At 29.1% G+C, this 14,336-nt stretch overlaps 3 protein-coding genes across 3 annotated transcripts in view; all 3 read right to left on the bottom strand.

The window, feature by feature from the left end:
* Positions 1 to 14,336, bottom strand: part of LOC107884997 (cuticle protein 19) — a 242,218-nt gene that overhangs the window by 88,553 nt on the left and 139,329 nt on the right. The gene's annotated exons all lie outside the window — the stretch shown is intronic.
* cp25 (cuticular protein 25) lies at positions 2,694 to 3,712 on the bottom strand. Its single transcript, NM_001134291.1, is given in 2 exon segments — positions 2,694 to 3,561; positions 3,632 to 3,712. Coding segments are annotated over 2 exon segments (678 nt in total). The 5' UTR covers positions 3,644 to 3,712; the 3' UTR covers positions 2,694 to 2,895.
* Positions 8,097 to 8,922, bottom strand: ACYPI009260 (uncharacterized LOC100575117). The gene is given in 2 exon segments (NM_001246103.1): positions 8,097 to 8,778; positions 8,846 to 8,922. Coding segments are annotated over 2 exon segments (519 nt in total). The 5' UTR covers positions 8,858 to 8,922; the 3' UTR covers positions 8,097 to 8,271.

The raw sequence follows: 14,336 nt of genomic DNA, 5'->3' as shown, positions 1-14,336 counted from the left end.
CGCATCATTACTGAGAGTAAAAATGACTGCTACCACTAATTCCCGGATGGGTGACCACCCGGGTTCGTAGTGCACAAAAACCTTGCAACACATATACGCGTTTAGAAAGGTACCAAACGGGCTGAGACACGATTGAGCATAAATTGTCGGCGTATCAAAAGAAATTGAAATACAAAAAAAAACCAACACGATTGAGCATAAAAAACTCTGCAACGTGGCCATTTTCAATTTTTAACTGTATTATACAAAAATATTTATTTAAATAATTATAATGATTCAAAATATAACATGGCAAAAAAATATCATGTTTTCATAGTCAATATGTAATATACCTAGTCACATTATTCAAAATATTTATAAATCAATAATAGTCTCAATAGTGGTCACATTATAATACAGTATATAGATCTGTTTGCTGATAATAGAATAATAATAATAATAATAATAATAATAATAATAATTATAATAATAGTTATGACTTATGAAAATAATAAAATCAAAATATTTATAAGTCAATAATAGTCTCAATAGTAGTCCGGAATAGTACTCCGGAACTAATTTATTAATCGATAACATTGTCGATAAAGCTGAGGGGCTCGGCTCACGGCTCGCGTCAGATATAATAATTGGTGTAATAATACGTGAAAATAATAAATTACAAAATTTTAGCAACGTGACTTTGGCAACATCACATAACATATTCTATGCTCAATCGTGTTGCTAAAAAGGTCTATGCTCAATCGTTTTATGCTCAATCGTGCTTTACCGACCAAACGTTCCAACCTCACGGGATAATGACCTCAATCATCCATGCCTTAATCCAATAAATAAAAAAAAAAAATTCAAAAACCCGGATATATACCCTCCAAAATATTGTTTTCCTTAATATTGGTAATAAAAGCTTGAGTTCTAGAACAATTTTCGAAATAATTTTATTTTCAATCTACCTGAGCTTGTTTTTGATACTTAAAAATGCCGGTGTAGCGTCCTCTTAATGATGTGTCTATCGACTATCATTAATAATTTATGAGTATTATATTTATTTGTGTTAGTGAAATAACCTTTTTAATAGTGGTGCACCAGAGAATTGATTTCCGATCGGTATAAAATTTTCTAAAATTCTTTATTTTACAAAATGTAGGTACTTACTTGCGACGACCGTTGCACCAAGCTTTGCTAACAGCTGTTGTAAAAATAATTGGTCTAACAAATTAGGTAAACATTATTATATTTACTATAGATCTACTTTGCATTGCAATATTATAGGCAACATAATATATAATTTAACTTATTGAGAACTAAAGTAAATATACAAGAATTATTATCTTAGGCTTATTTGAATGGTAAATATACCGTTTTGAATAAAAATTCCTTAAAAATCGAAAGTAAGTTTCGTTATTTTCGCGTTAACGCTGTTTGTTCGGAACATTACGAAATATTAGATACGATCGTTTATATGTATATCATTGCAATCAGTTTTATATTAGTTGATATGAGATTATATATTTATATATCGGATACCATATAAATCGTACTAATTTATATCATATATCAGTTTTGAAAATTCAATATAAATGTATATATATATATGTGTGATGGATTTTTCAGTGACCGTGACGTAAAATGGGCATATTTGACATTAGCCATTTATTATAGAATTGGCGATACTGGTGTATTATAATCAATCCAATAATCGATTAAGATATCTAACCTTTGAAAATATATCTTTTTTAATCATCTGTGATAAATAAATACATTTGACTTAACATAACGAAGCGTACAATTCAGATGGTATAAAATACACATAGCTAAGTAAACTGAGGTAAAGTATGTGGGATGCCTAGATTACAATTGACAAGTTGGGACAACTTTAGGTTTTGTTAACTTTATCGTTGAAACCATATTTGCCGAGACCAGTAGTATTTTTGACGACACTATTAGAACTAAAACATATCTTAACCTAAATTCTAAAATTCCATATCTAAAATTTTTAATTTGAAACGTTTGTTTTCTACAGTTATTACAGCATGTCATAATATTGCATGGCGTTGCTGTAGGTATTTTATAAATTAATAATAAGTAAATAAATAAAAAAACCACCAATAGATGGTTTTGCTGATTTCTATCATAAAATTAGCTCACCATAAAAGTTGTAAAAAATTGAATGGATTGACGGCAAAGTAATATGCGTAAGTCACTGCAGCTAAGTAAGTACCACGAATTAAAATATACAGGATACGAAAGGAACTTGTGATAAGTGAAACCCGCATCTTCTCACGTTGCGGCTAGACTACTAGTGCTATAAAGGATTGTTGTGTTAACCGGTAGAACAAGGAACTAATAGTTCACACGTTGACAGTTAACACAACAATCCTATAAAGCGCTAGTAGACTAGCCGCAACGTGAGAATAGGTGCTTATTTCAGACAAACATTGATAAGACCTTTTCGTTTCGTATCCTGTATATCTTAATTCGTGGTAAGTACCTTTGTCGGTCAGCTATTGCTGCAGGATTACAATTATATAAGACTTACTAGCCACGTTTGATTTGTTCCAACGTTGTAAATATAAAGGGTCCGTGGCTGCCGATAGGTTTTGAACCAAAATCTATGATATGTGCTATTGCTTTAATGACGTGTAAATTATCAATTGGGTAATGATAAATGAATAATAAATAAAAAAAACACAGAGATATACAATAAATACATATTTGCATGCATTTATTTACACAATAAATACAATAGTCAAACTAAATGTTTAACACATGAATGAAATAATGTTTAAATGTTTAAATTAGCAACCATGGTTATTCACATTGGTGAACACTATAGATGAATGGTGCATGAAAAAAATGTGAAAGAAAAATGGTGGAAAGTAGCGTGCTCAACTAAATAAATTAGTATGCTGGTTTGTAGGCCGGAGCGGAGTAAGCGGATGCAGAGTGTGCAGGTGCTGAGTAAGCTGGTGCAGAGTGTGCGGGTGCTGAGTAAGCTTGTGCAGAGTGTGCGGGTGCTGAGTAAGCTGGTGCAGAGTGTGCGGGTGCTGAGTAAGCTGGTGCAGAGTGTGCGGGTGCTGAGTAAGCTGGTGCAGAGTAAGCTGGTGCAGAGTACGCTGGTGCAGAGTAAGCTGGCTTGTAGGCTGGGGCAGAGTAAGCTGGTGCAGAGTATGCTGGTGCAGAGTGAGCGGGTGCAGAGTATGCGGGTGCGGAGTAAGCTGGCTTGTAGGCTGGGGCAGGTGTGCTGTACGGTGCTTTATAACCTTGGCTGTGTCCTTCGATTTTCTTGACTTCAGCGTTGAAACCGCTGTGGTCATCGGCGGTGTATTCGACGACGCGGGTGGAACCATCGGCTTCCAAAAGGCTGTAAGTTCCCTTGACGTTACCGTTTCCGTCACTGGATTCGGATTGGCTGTGCACGTCGTAAGTGTGTGGGTCGTTTACGCTGTATTCGAAGTTGTACGGGGTTGGGGCGTATGCGTGTTCAGCTTCAGCGTGATGCGCTGGGTATGCTGGGGCGGCGTATTGGGCGAGTGTGGTGGCCACGCAGGCGGCGAAAATGATCATCTGAAATTGAAAAATGTTTTTTTCTTATAAGAACGGTTTTTTATGAATTTATTTAAAATAATATAAATACCTTAACTGCCATTTTATGTTTTTATTTTTGAACTGTGCTGTGTGTGCTTGTTAGTTCTGCTTAGTTCTGGTTGAAACTGATATCTTTTCACTGTTGACCCTCCGTATTTATGCTGATTGATAATTTTTAATTTTACCCTTCCTATAAATATTAAATAATACATATCACCATGTTATAGATATCTATAACTACTTGAACCGGTTGTGTTCAATAAAATATTAGTATTATTATTTTCGACACTAAGCTGTTACCGTCTATATATTTTGCCAAAATAACATAACCCTATCCAATTAATTTTTTTTTATTTCGTATGGCATAATCCAATTATTTGGTGATGTGACATAATGTTATTACATAGTTTGTTAACGGTTTGTTTATTTAGTTGGCATACTTAGTATCTACATTCTACACATTGACTGTGTTAATGTTTTTAATTTTCTTATGCTAGATGTTTCCGTAAATTTTGATATTGACTTTATTAAATTGAAAAATATTAATATTAATATATTTTTAAAATAATTTTAGTGTTTTAATATAAGATCAAATATTGACTGTCAATTTGTATCCAAATTATATTATTAAAACACCGTGTGTTTATCACTTATCAAACATCTAACCACCTAATTCGTCCTCGTTGTGGCCAATTGCGTCTGTGCATAATTATTAGGAATTATAAATTTAAATGTTTCTAATAAACATTACAAAATCAAGTTTATGAAATAGTATAGGTATAGATTATTTGAAAATATAAATTATAACCTTCTTTTTATTAACTTATTTAAAAAATATGTGTTATAGAAGTTACAATATACATATTGATTTACTAAGATAAAAATGAACTCTAGGTTATTGCATTATTCAATATGTGTTCATAATATATTATACAATTGTGCTCATAGATGAAATATTGAAAATCATTTAAGTTAACCAATAGATAAATTTACAGAATGTATCATGTTCACAACTCAACAACGCATAATGATTTATGTAAATATTATTGTAACTTTAGCCTAAAAAGTAAAAACGTGATATAAAAATATTTTATCCGTTTTCAAAATCGTGTTTCGTATCATTGGCTAATATTCTGTCGAGAGATACTACACCTACAGTTAGATTAAAATGTAAAATCCTGTTTTATCAGTATAATGACTCGTCAAATAGACGTATAGCAATATTTTATTGTTATTAGATAGATTAATGCTGTCCATGAATTCAAATAGTTTTCGTTTATGATAATATTACCTTATAGGTACTAATAAATAATAATAATCAAAAATATTATAGTTTTGGGTTTTCGTTTTTAAATTATACATAATAGTAAGCTACACAACAAAACAATATACCATATTATAACCGTAACACAATTATGCTAACATTATCTTCTAAGAACAGGTGAAAATAATTGGTCAGCAATTATCCTCAGATCCACAGCCGATGAAATTAAAACCAAATAATATTATCTGAATGCAATACTGAATGATTACCCAACGACCAAATGTGGTTACGACAATATGTTTGCATTTTTTGTAAATGTCTTTAAATATGTATTGAACTATCTTATGATCTTTTAATTTTGTAATAATTTGTATTATTCACGATTGATCTTCGTATTCAATAGATACCTATTTCTTGTACATTTATTTAAGTTTTGTAACTTTGCGATTAATAATACAATAGAACATAATCTACATGCATGAAGGTACACGAAGGCCGGGAGAAACATGTATTTACGTATGTAATTATATTAATAAGTAATATCGTGAGATACCTACCTATTATATCATAGCAATGCCGAACCCATGGCTTACAGCCTGCAGCACATTCCTATTATGTGAGCCCCGCGACATTTTGGTCGAAGTAAAAAACAAAAATTACTAATAACTTCAACTATAGGTATACAAATATTTTTGAAATTAATATCATAATTCATTGGTACCCATTATATTAGCTATTATTATTATTATAATATTTTTTTTTAAGACAGATGGGAAAATATAATCATTATTTTGCATATTATAGACATAAACTAACGTTTAAAATATATTCACCGCTTTCGTACAGTAAAAACTAAAAAGTTTGAAAATATAGATTTGATTTACTACATTTTCAATTTTATTCTTCTAAAATTGACTAAACTAATTTTGTTTTTCCAATTTTAATTACAAGGTAATCTCAATTTAACTAGAAAATTAATATCAACTTACTTTCTGAGGATAATGTGCGAATAATGACTAATTTATATTTTATAACTATTTGAAAATCATATTTTGTGGTTTGGGCATAACGACTTGACATACAAGGTCAATCGTTCGATAAAAATTATTCATTACTATATAATATAAAATAACATATGACATTATATTTAATATATTATTGCATTGAGCTTTGATCAAAATATGCAATCTAAGTAGATCCAATTTTAATAGTATGTTAATCTGTGTATATTATCTGAGTGAACTAAAATTTTCAGAATGCCCTGCTGCTGTGAATACTTTATGTCTGTATGTATAGTTCACACGAATAAAATTACACCCAGAATCGTTTTTGATTGAACGCAAACGTGCTTTCAAATTCAAATTAAAAATACACCTGCACTATTCTGCACCGAGGTGAGCAAATAGAGGAGTGACCAACACCCGGTTTCTGTATCAAATATAAATTCTGTTCGATTTGTTCACTAAAACCATTCGATATAATTTTAACGATACTATTCACTCGCGTAAACATGTTCTATTAAAATCTATAAACCGTACGTAGGTATACAACTTTTACGAAGCGTGTGATTATCGTTATTGGTATTATTATTACGATATCACATTATACAATTATAATATAGAGTTAAACACCATGTTTATTTCTATCAATTTTTTTTTTCTTAACTATTAACGATTTTGAAATATTTATGTTAATATATTTTTTGATACCTATTTAATTAAAAATATTTAATAGCTTTATCAAATAAGATTTATTAAGTCCAATAGGTAGTTAAATAAAGTTAGTTTTAAAGTTGAGGCTGAATTGTACTATAAGTAGTGAATTACGAATTTCATTAGCGCCCCTTGCAACTTTACTCTTCTCATCAAAACTTTAAATGATTATCAATAAAAAAAAAATGGTACAATATTCGATGTTTAAACATCGGAATCTATACTTTAAATAATAAAACAAAAAATATACGTTTTCATTAAAATAAAATTACCACTTAATGTTATAAAGAAAATATTCAGAGTACCTAGGTGATACTATGATGTTACAATATGTACTTCAAACCATTTAAGACCATATGTTTCTAATAAGAATAGTGTAGCCACTTAACTATATCACCTCGTATCTCTTATGTAATATAATTACTAAACATATTTTTAAAATATCAAATTATAAACATATAATACACATTACATATTTTTAAAAACCTACTAGGTAACTAAATAGTATAAACAGAACTTCACTTGAATATGTATTGATACACCATAATTATTGATTTCTACAAACGACCCACTGTAGCCTAATTAACTTGCCCTGTATTTCACATAATATATACATATTAAAATATTCTATTTATTATGTACTTTAATCGTAATGGTAGTAAGTAGTATACAACGTAACGAAGCATTCACAAAATTTAATTACAGAAGAATATTTTTTATAAAACAAATTTTTTCTGAATACTTTTCAATAAAAATATAATAATAATATTTCTTCTAGTTAATATTACTGACAAACATAGCTATATTTATATTGATAGTTTATACTTACTATTTTACGTTAATGCATAATTATCTTTCGATTAAATAGAAAAACCTATTTTTGCAAAACTAAAATTGTTTTACTCAAATGGTGATGAAAAATATGTTACTTTTGTAGTATTCATGAACACCAAAATGAGCAAAAGAATATAATACCAATTTGGGCAGGGTGCACAAATTGCAATGTCTAATGAAGAAAAACCTTTTATATTTTATTGTTTTTTTTTTTTTTAATTGAGACTAGAAAGCTGTTCAAGACTATATACGTGCAGCTCCATAACAACGACATTAAAACTATCGTAGTAATTATATAATGCGAACACATTAAGGAACTAAGCAATGTCTTACTGTGTTTCGCAGAATAGAAATAAAAACAAATTATTGTAATTCAAGTAATTGATTATATATTTGACAATTGGATAAATTTACAAAAAAAAAAACTCATATAGGTACTTTTGCTGATTTCTATCATAAAAATTCAGTCGGCGATTAAGCTCACTATAAAAATCGAAAAAGATTTAATAGATTTACGGCAAATTAGTATGCGTATAAGCATTGATTATAAATACTATATTTTATAATCAATGATAATATAAGTCACTAGGAAGCTAAGTAAAGAGGTTTGAACCAACAGATATGATGAGTGCAATTTCTATGATGACGTGAACAATATCAATTAATGATAATTGAATAATAAATAAATAAAAACAACAGAGATATACAATAAATACATATTTAAATGCATATATTTACATACTATCAATACATAATAGTCTTACTAAGTATTTTACATAATAAGATGGTAATAAGGTTCAATGTGAACACTGTAAAATTGAAAGTTGAACGAAGAAACATGAAAAATATGAAGGATAGTGGCATGCATGACTAAGCAAATTAGTATGCTGGCTTGTAGGCTGGAGCGGAGTAAGCTGGTGCAGAATGTGCGGGTGCAGAGTATGCTGGTGCAGGGTATGCTGATGCAGAGTGAGCGGGTGCAGAGTAGGCTGGTGCAGAGTGAGCGGGTGCAGAGTATGTGGGTGCGGAGTATGCGGGTGCGGAGTAAGCTGGCTTGTAGGCTGGGGCAGGTGCGTTGTAACCTTGGCTGTGTCCTTCAATTTTCTTGACTTCAGCGTTGAAACCGCTGTGGTCATCGGCGGTGTATTCGACGACGCGGGTGGAACCATCGGCTTCCAAAAGGCTGTAAGTTCCCTTGACGTTACCTTTTCCGTCGCTGGATTCAGATTGGCTGTGCACGTCGTAAGTGTGTGGGTCGTTTACGCTGTATTCGAAGTTGTACGGGGTTGGGGCGTATGCGTGTTCAGCTTCAGCGTGATGCGCTGGGTATGCTGGGGCGGCGTATTGGGCGAGTGTGGTGGCCACGCAGGCGGCGAAAATGATCATCTGAAATAAAATAATTGTGGTAAAATATTTATGAAACTCTGTTTGTACCACAATGTGATATAGGTACCTTAACGGCCATTGTATGTATTTGTTTTTGAACCGTGCTGTGTGTGCTTGTTATTAGTTCTGCGGTTTCAAACTGATGGATGTTCACTATTGATTCTTCGTATTTATGGTGACTGTTGTATGATCAAAATTCATCCCTTCCAAATAAGTTAATTTTGGCTGAATTTTAATTGAACCGGTATTATAGCTATATAATGTAATATTCCTTTTTATTATGTGTTGAAGCCAATTGTGGTTACCGCCCTTTATTAGTTAAATAATCCTTTCTAATAAGTAATTTGTCACACGAAAATGTAGGAATACTTTTACTGATCTAATATATTTTAGATACGCAACGATAGACACTCTCCATCTACCAAAACTTTGTGATTTCATCTCAAATTTCGCAGTTAAGAAATCTATTATACGATTAGATATTTGGTGATTATATTTAATAAAAAACCATTACTATAAAACCAATACTATACTAATTTAATGAATTCGGGTTTTCCTGTTATATATATTGATATTTGATACCTAAATTTATATATACTTTTATTGAGCACATAGCTATTATTTACATAATATTGAAAACTAGTATTTCATTATGGGTTATTTAAAATTAATTCAAAAAATTTAAAAAAATTTATCTGGGGAACTTTATAATTTTTTTTTTAGATTTAATTTTAAAAAAGGTGAGTAAGTGGGTGTCGCTCTGCTAGTAAGTGGGTCACTGTATAATGGATGGTATTAAATTTGAATTCAATGATATAATATCATTGTATAAGAAAAACAATTCTGAGCGGAGACGGTTTGTCAGACTAGGTCTACGACATAATATATACTTACCTATGGTATTAAAAAAAAAATTGACCTATAATAGTTACCCATAATAAATTCCAAATTAATAATATCACAATATCTATTAGGTATTTATAAAGCGTTATACATAAACAACAAACCGTGATACTATCATAGATATTTAATAGTACCTATACTTTAGAAGTTTCAAGTACCCACGAATAATATAATACAAGTCACAACAAAATAACTAAAATAGTTATTCTAGGTTTTTAATATGTAATTTCGTTCCAATTTGAACTTAAAATGACTATAAAAATAAGCTGTGCAAATGTATTTTTTAGATTTTTTGGTAACAGAATTAAATATTTACGTGGAATTTCGTTTTAAATTTTCAATCCTTAGATACAAAAGTTGAACATTTTATTAATTTATAACTACAAAATAATTATTCAAATTTAAAGTTGATAAATTTTGTTAAAATTCGATCTTTAAATGCTTATAAAAAAAAATTGTGCATATGTATTTTTAATATTTTTCAATTGTAACAATATATCAGGAGCCTTGTATTAAATTTTTACACTTTTTGGTCCAACAGATAAAACTTTATTGATATTTATAGAAAAAAAAAACTAAAAAAATTAAAAATTGACAATATCCATAGAAAGCTCAAAAAGAGTCAAATTATTTTCAAAATGTTATCGTGTATAGAAAATGCTAATATGAATAGATTTAAAAAGAAAATTTTTCATGAATTTCTAACTCAAAATAATTTGCAAATTTTCGTCATTCTTACTTATTTTGTCAATATTTGAATTTTAGATGCTTATAAAAAAAAATCTGGTTGCTTTGTTTTTTTTTTTTTTTTTGTACCTATTAAAACTGTACCAGAGATGGAGAACCTTTTCGAATCACGTGCCAACATTTTGTAATTAAAGTTTTAAAAAAATTCACATGCCAGTTATATGTTCATAGTTCATAGATAGGTACCTATAAACAACATTTTCTCAAGATGATGGGGGTTTAAAAAAAGACCCCTACACATTTTTAGATTCTGAGTGAAACGATGAATGTATTTTGTAGTTAAAAAGTTATAAAATGTTCAACTTTTATAGCTAAGGATTGAAAATTTAAAACAAGGATCCACGTAAATAGGTTATATATAAATTACTTTGTTTACAATAATATCTTCAAATATACTTATAGTAATATCATACGCTGACAAACCGTCTCTGCTCAGAATCGAATTTTAATTTTTTTTGTCTGTACAGATGAAAGCAATTCAATATTTTCCTGGTAACAAAGTTTAAACTTTGAACAAATAATATAAGTGATATATATAATTATATTCTATATAATAAAACGTATACCTTGAAATTTTCAAAACATTTAAATTAATTTTAAGCTATTTCCTATTTATACCGTGAATCTATTCACATCGTTATACGATAAGGCGGTATGTACTTAAAAGTTAATAACAATCAAACATATAAGGTAGAAAAAAATATTATACCTATAAATAAAAAAATAAAATGTTTTCGGCTTAATTAAATCAACGTATTTACTTACAGTAAAACAAATTACTTTTGTAGCAATATTGAAAACACAACATCATGAAATAAGTAAATAAGTAATATCATAGGGGATAACTGATATCCCACTTTCGCTCTGAACCGTTTTTTGTGTGCAATGATTTATCATTAAATTCAAATTTAACAAGGCGTACACTACAGTGACTTACACAACGATGAATTAGACATTTGACACGTAAAAATTACAATAAACCATACAGCAGAGTGGTTATCTGCTTTCCCACCATTTTATTTTTCATCTAATGAAATATTGAACAACGAAATAAATATGTATTATTTTTGAGTGCCGTTAAAATGTGTAGTGTGTACCATTATAGGTTCGCCATAGGTATCAGTCATATACTATTATATAATATTATGATACTGTAGTTCTACTATACACATTATACCAACTAAACAGTTATAACCGTGGTTGAAATGTACAATGCATAAGAATAATAAAATAATAAAACCTAAATCAGATTGTTATTATAAAAAACAAAATAACCGCGCAAAAATTGTTCCTATCATCAAAAATACACTGACAAAAACGATCAAATTCAAAATCCCGTGCATATGTATACTTGATTATTATTGGCTCCCTTTACGCTGCCATTTTTGTTTTCATCAACAAATATTTGAATGAGAAGGGGTATGAAATGTAAATGTATAATTGTATAAATAACCTTGTATATTTCAAAATGAAACGATGATGCCGAATAGTAGAAAAATCGAAAGTCACCCGTACTAGGATCCCATATTGAAAGCATGCAGTGGTCGCCGCCGCAACCGTTCACAATATTCTCACTGCACACCGCAAGACACGATCGCTCCCATGCCGCTTATAGTGTCCTGATACTAATCTCGTCGTTTCCAAGCAAACTGATCGTACTTGATGGACAATCCAAACAATATTAACACGTCTTGTTATTACGACACGACGGTAGTATTCCGGTATATTCCGTTCGTTTCTAATTCTAAGATTATTTTATTCTTAAATTGTTGTAATAATATTGACGACCATGATGGTATATCATTGTTTTTATTTTATAAATATCTGTATTTAATATTATAATATGATTTTTCCACCTGTACTTACTACTTTTCCGTAGTTTTTTTCGAATTAAATAAAAACAATTGAAATATCGTTAATACCATAATAACTATTATCCAGAGAAAAACCGTAATTTAATTGCTTTATGTACTATAAAAGTATTATTGAGTAAAATTTAAGTAATGTAAATTAAAACTAATAAACTTCGATTATACAAGATGAGTTTATTTGTATTCACCAACGACCAAAGTAATTTTATATATTATTACTGTATGAAATAAAATAAAACAATGAAACAACGTTGTAAACATATGTGACTAAGTAAAATGTCTAAAACGTGAAGTCGCATTCTGACTAGAAGTGATAATATTATCAACAGGCAAATCACCAAAAATATCGATGTAGGTACCATGTTACCTTAATATTATAGACATATTGTGTAATATTATGCAATCGTTTATTTATCACACAAAATATTACCATTAATAGTATAATGTAGACATAATTATAAATTAACCAATTCTATTACCTAGGTCCTATATCGTTTTAATGAAATGGTGTAATATTATACTAGTAACCTAACCTTAACACATAACGTCAACGCAATACAATTTATTAATCTCAATTAATAGGTATGTGCTTCATTGAAAAAAAAAAATTAAAGCGTATCGATACAAAATATATTAAAACTTTCTTTTTACTATTCATAATTTATTATAAATACCTAAATTGCCTATAATTATAGTGTAACATAGTAATAAAAATAAAAATTAAATATACATATAACGCAAGGTAAATCATTTCAAATATCTTTAGCTAACTATAAATTATGGTTTATTGTACTATTATTATTGAAAAATACAAAACGTAAGTTTTCCAAAAAAAAATTATTTTTTTACAAAGCAATAGCCGATAGGCTCTTTTAAAATTAAATTATGTGATATAAATAATATTGAAATTCAAAAAGAGTTTAAAAAAATGAACACAAAGTAAATGTGCATAAACAATAACGCGTTTAGGTATATTTATATATATTTTTTTTAGACTCTAATTATAAGTTTTAACCATAGATACATATTCTATATATATATAAGAATCTAACTTGATTTTGGAGACGAAGGAAACCGGTTTGTTTGTTTATTTATTATTGTTATTGTTATTATTAATTTTATTATTATTATTATTATTAATTATTTATTTATTTGTTTGCACTAGCATTTTTCGATTTGAAATATATATTATTCATTAACAAATAAATTATTGTTACATTTTTTTCTACCTTATCTCTATTCTATAATAAAAAGAATAAAATTTACCACTCCAGTGGTTGAATTCAAAATGTAGGATAATATATAATTTTCAGAAATTAGCAATAGCAATAACTACAGTATGTAATTATATTATATTATTTGTATAGCCAAAAAATAGTCATATGTTTTTAAATTAAATTATAAAAAAATAATTTCTTCCGGAGGAAGGTCGGGCAGCTAGTATATTATATAGAACAACAAGATAACCGACTACTATACAAAAGCCAAGCAATGTTTTGAAGTTTTGGTCGCCATTTGCCTAAACAGTAATGTTTACATTTTATCATATTATATAAAGTATTTATATATTTATCATTGTTATCAAATAAAAGTGACAAAGTGTAAACATTGCCGTTTAGGCATATAGCGGACCCTTAGCAGACGCGGCTTCAGTAAAAAAAACTGTAGTCAGCTATCTATACATCTAGTTGGTCTATATGTCTATGGTTTTAACTAACCGTTAAGGGGACTTATACCCCGTAATTGGATTTAATTCCAAACAATGTGGACTTAAACCATATCCCATTGTAGTAATAAGGCCCTTTTGAAGCTAGATTATTATGTTTTAATCTGATTTTTTAAATATTACTCAATTCAAAGTTATCAACGAAGTACAAATATAAGCATAAAAATGTACGTAGGAAAACTTCACAACCTCAGTTTTGATTAATATTTGACTATACAGCTAGTCTTAGTCTCTTTTGCTTCTCATGTACAGAAATCATAATTTAAATAACAGCTTTCTCTAGACTTTTTGGCATTTATGAAATTGTTAGA

This window comes from Acyrthosiphon pisum, chromosome A1, assembly GCF_005508785.2.
Source record: "Acyrthosiphon pisum isolate AL4f chromosome A1, pea_aphid_22Mar2018_4r6ur, whole genome shotgun sequence".
NCBI lineage: Eukaryota > Metazoa > Arthropoda > Insecta > Hemiptera > Aphididae > Acyrthosiphon > Acyrthosiphon pisum.
The sequence above is the reverse complement of the archived record's forward strand: the minus strand, read 5'-3'. Positions and strand labels throughout refer to the sequence as shown.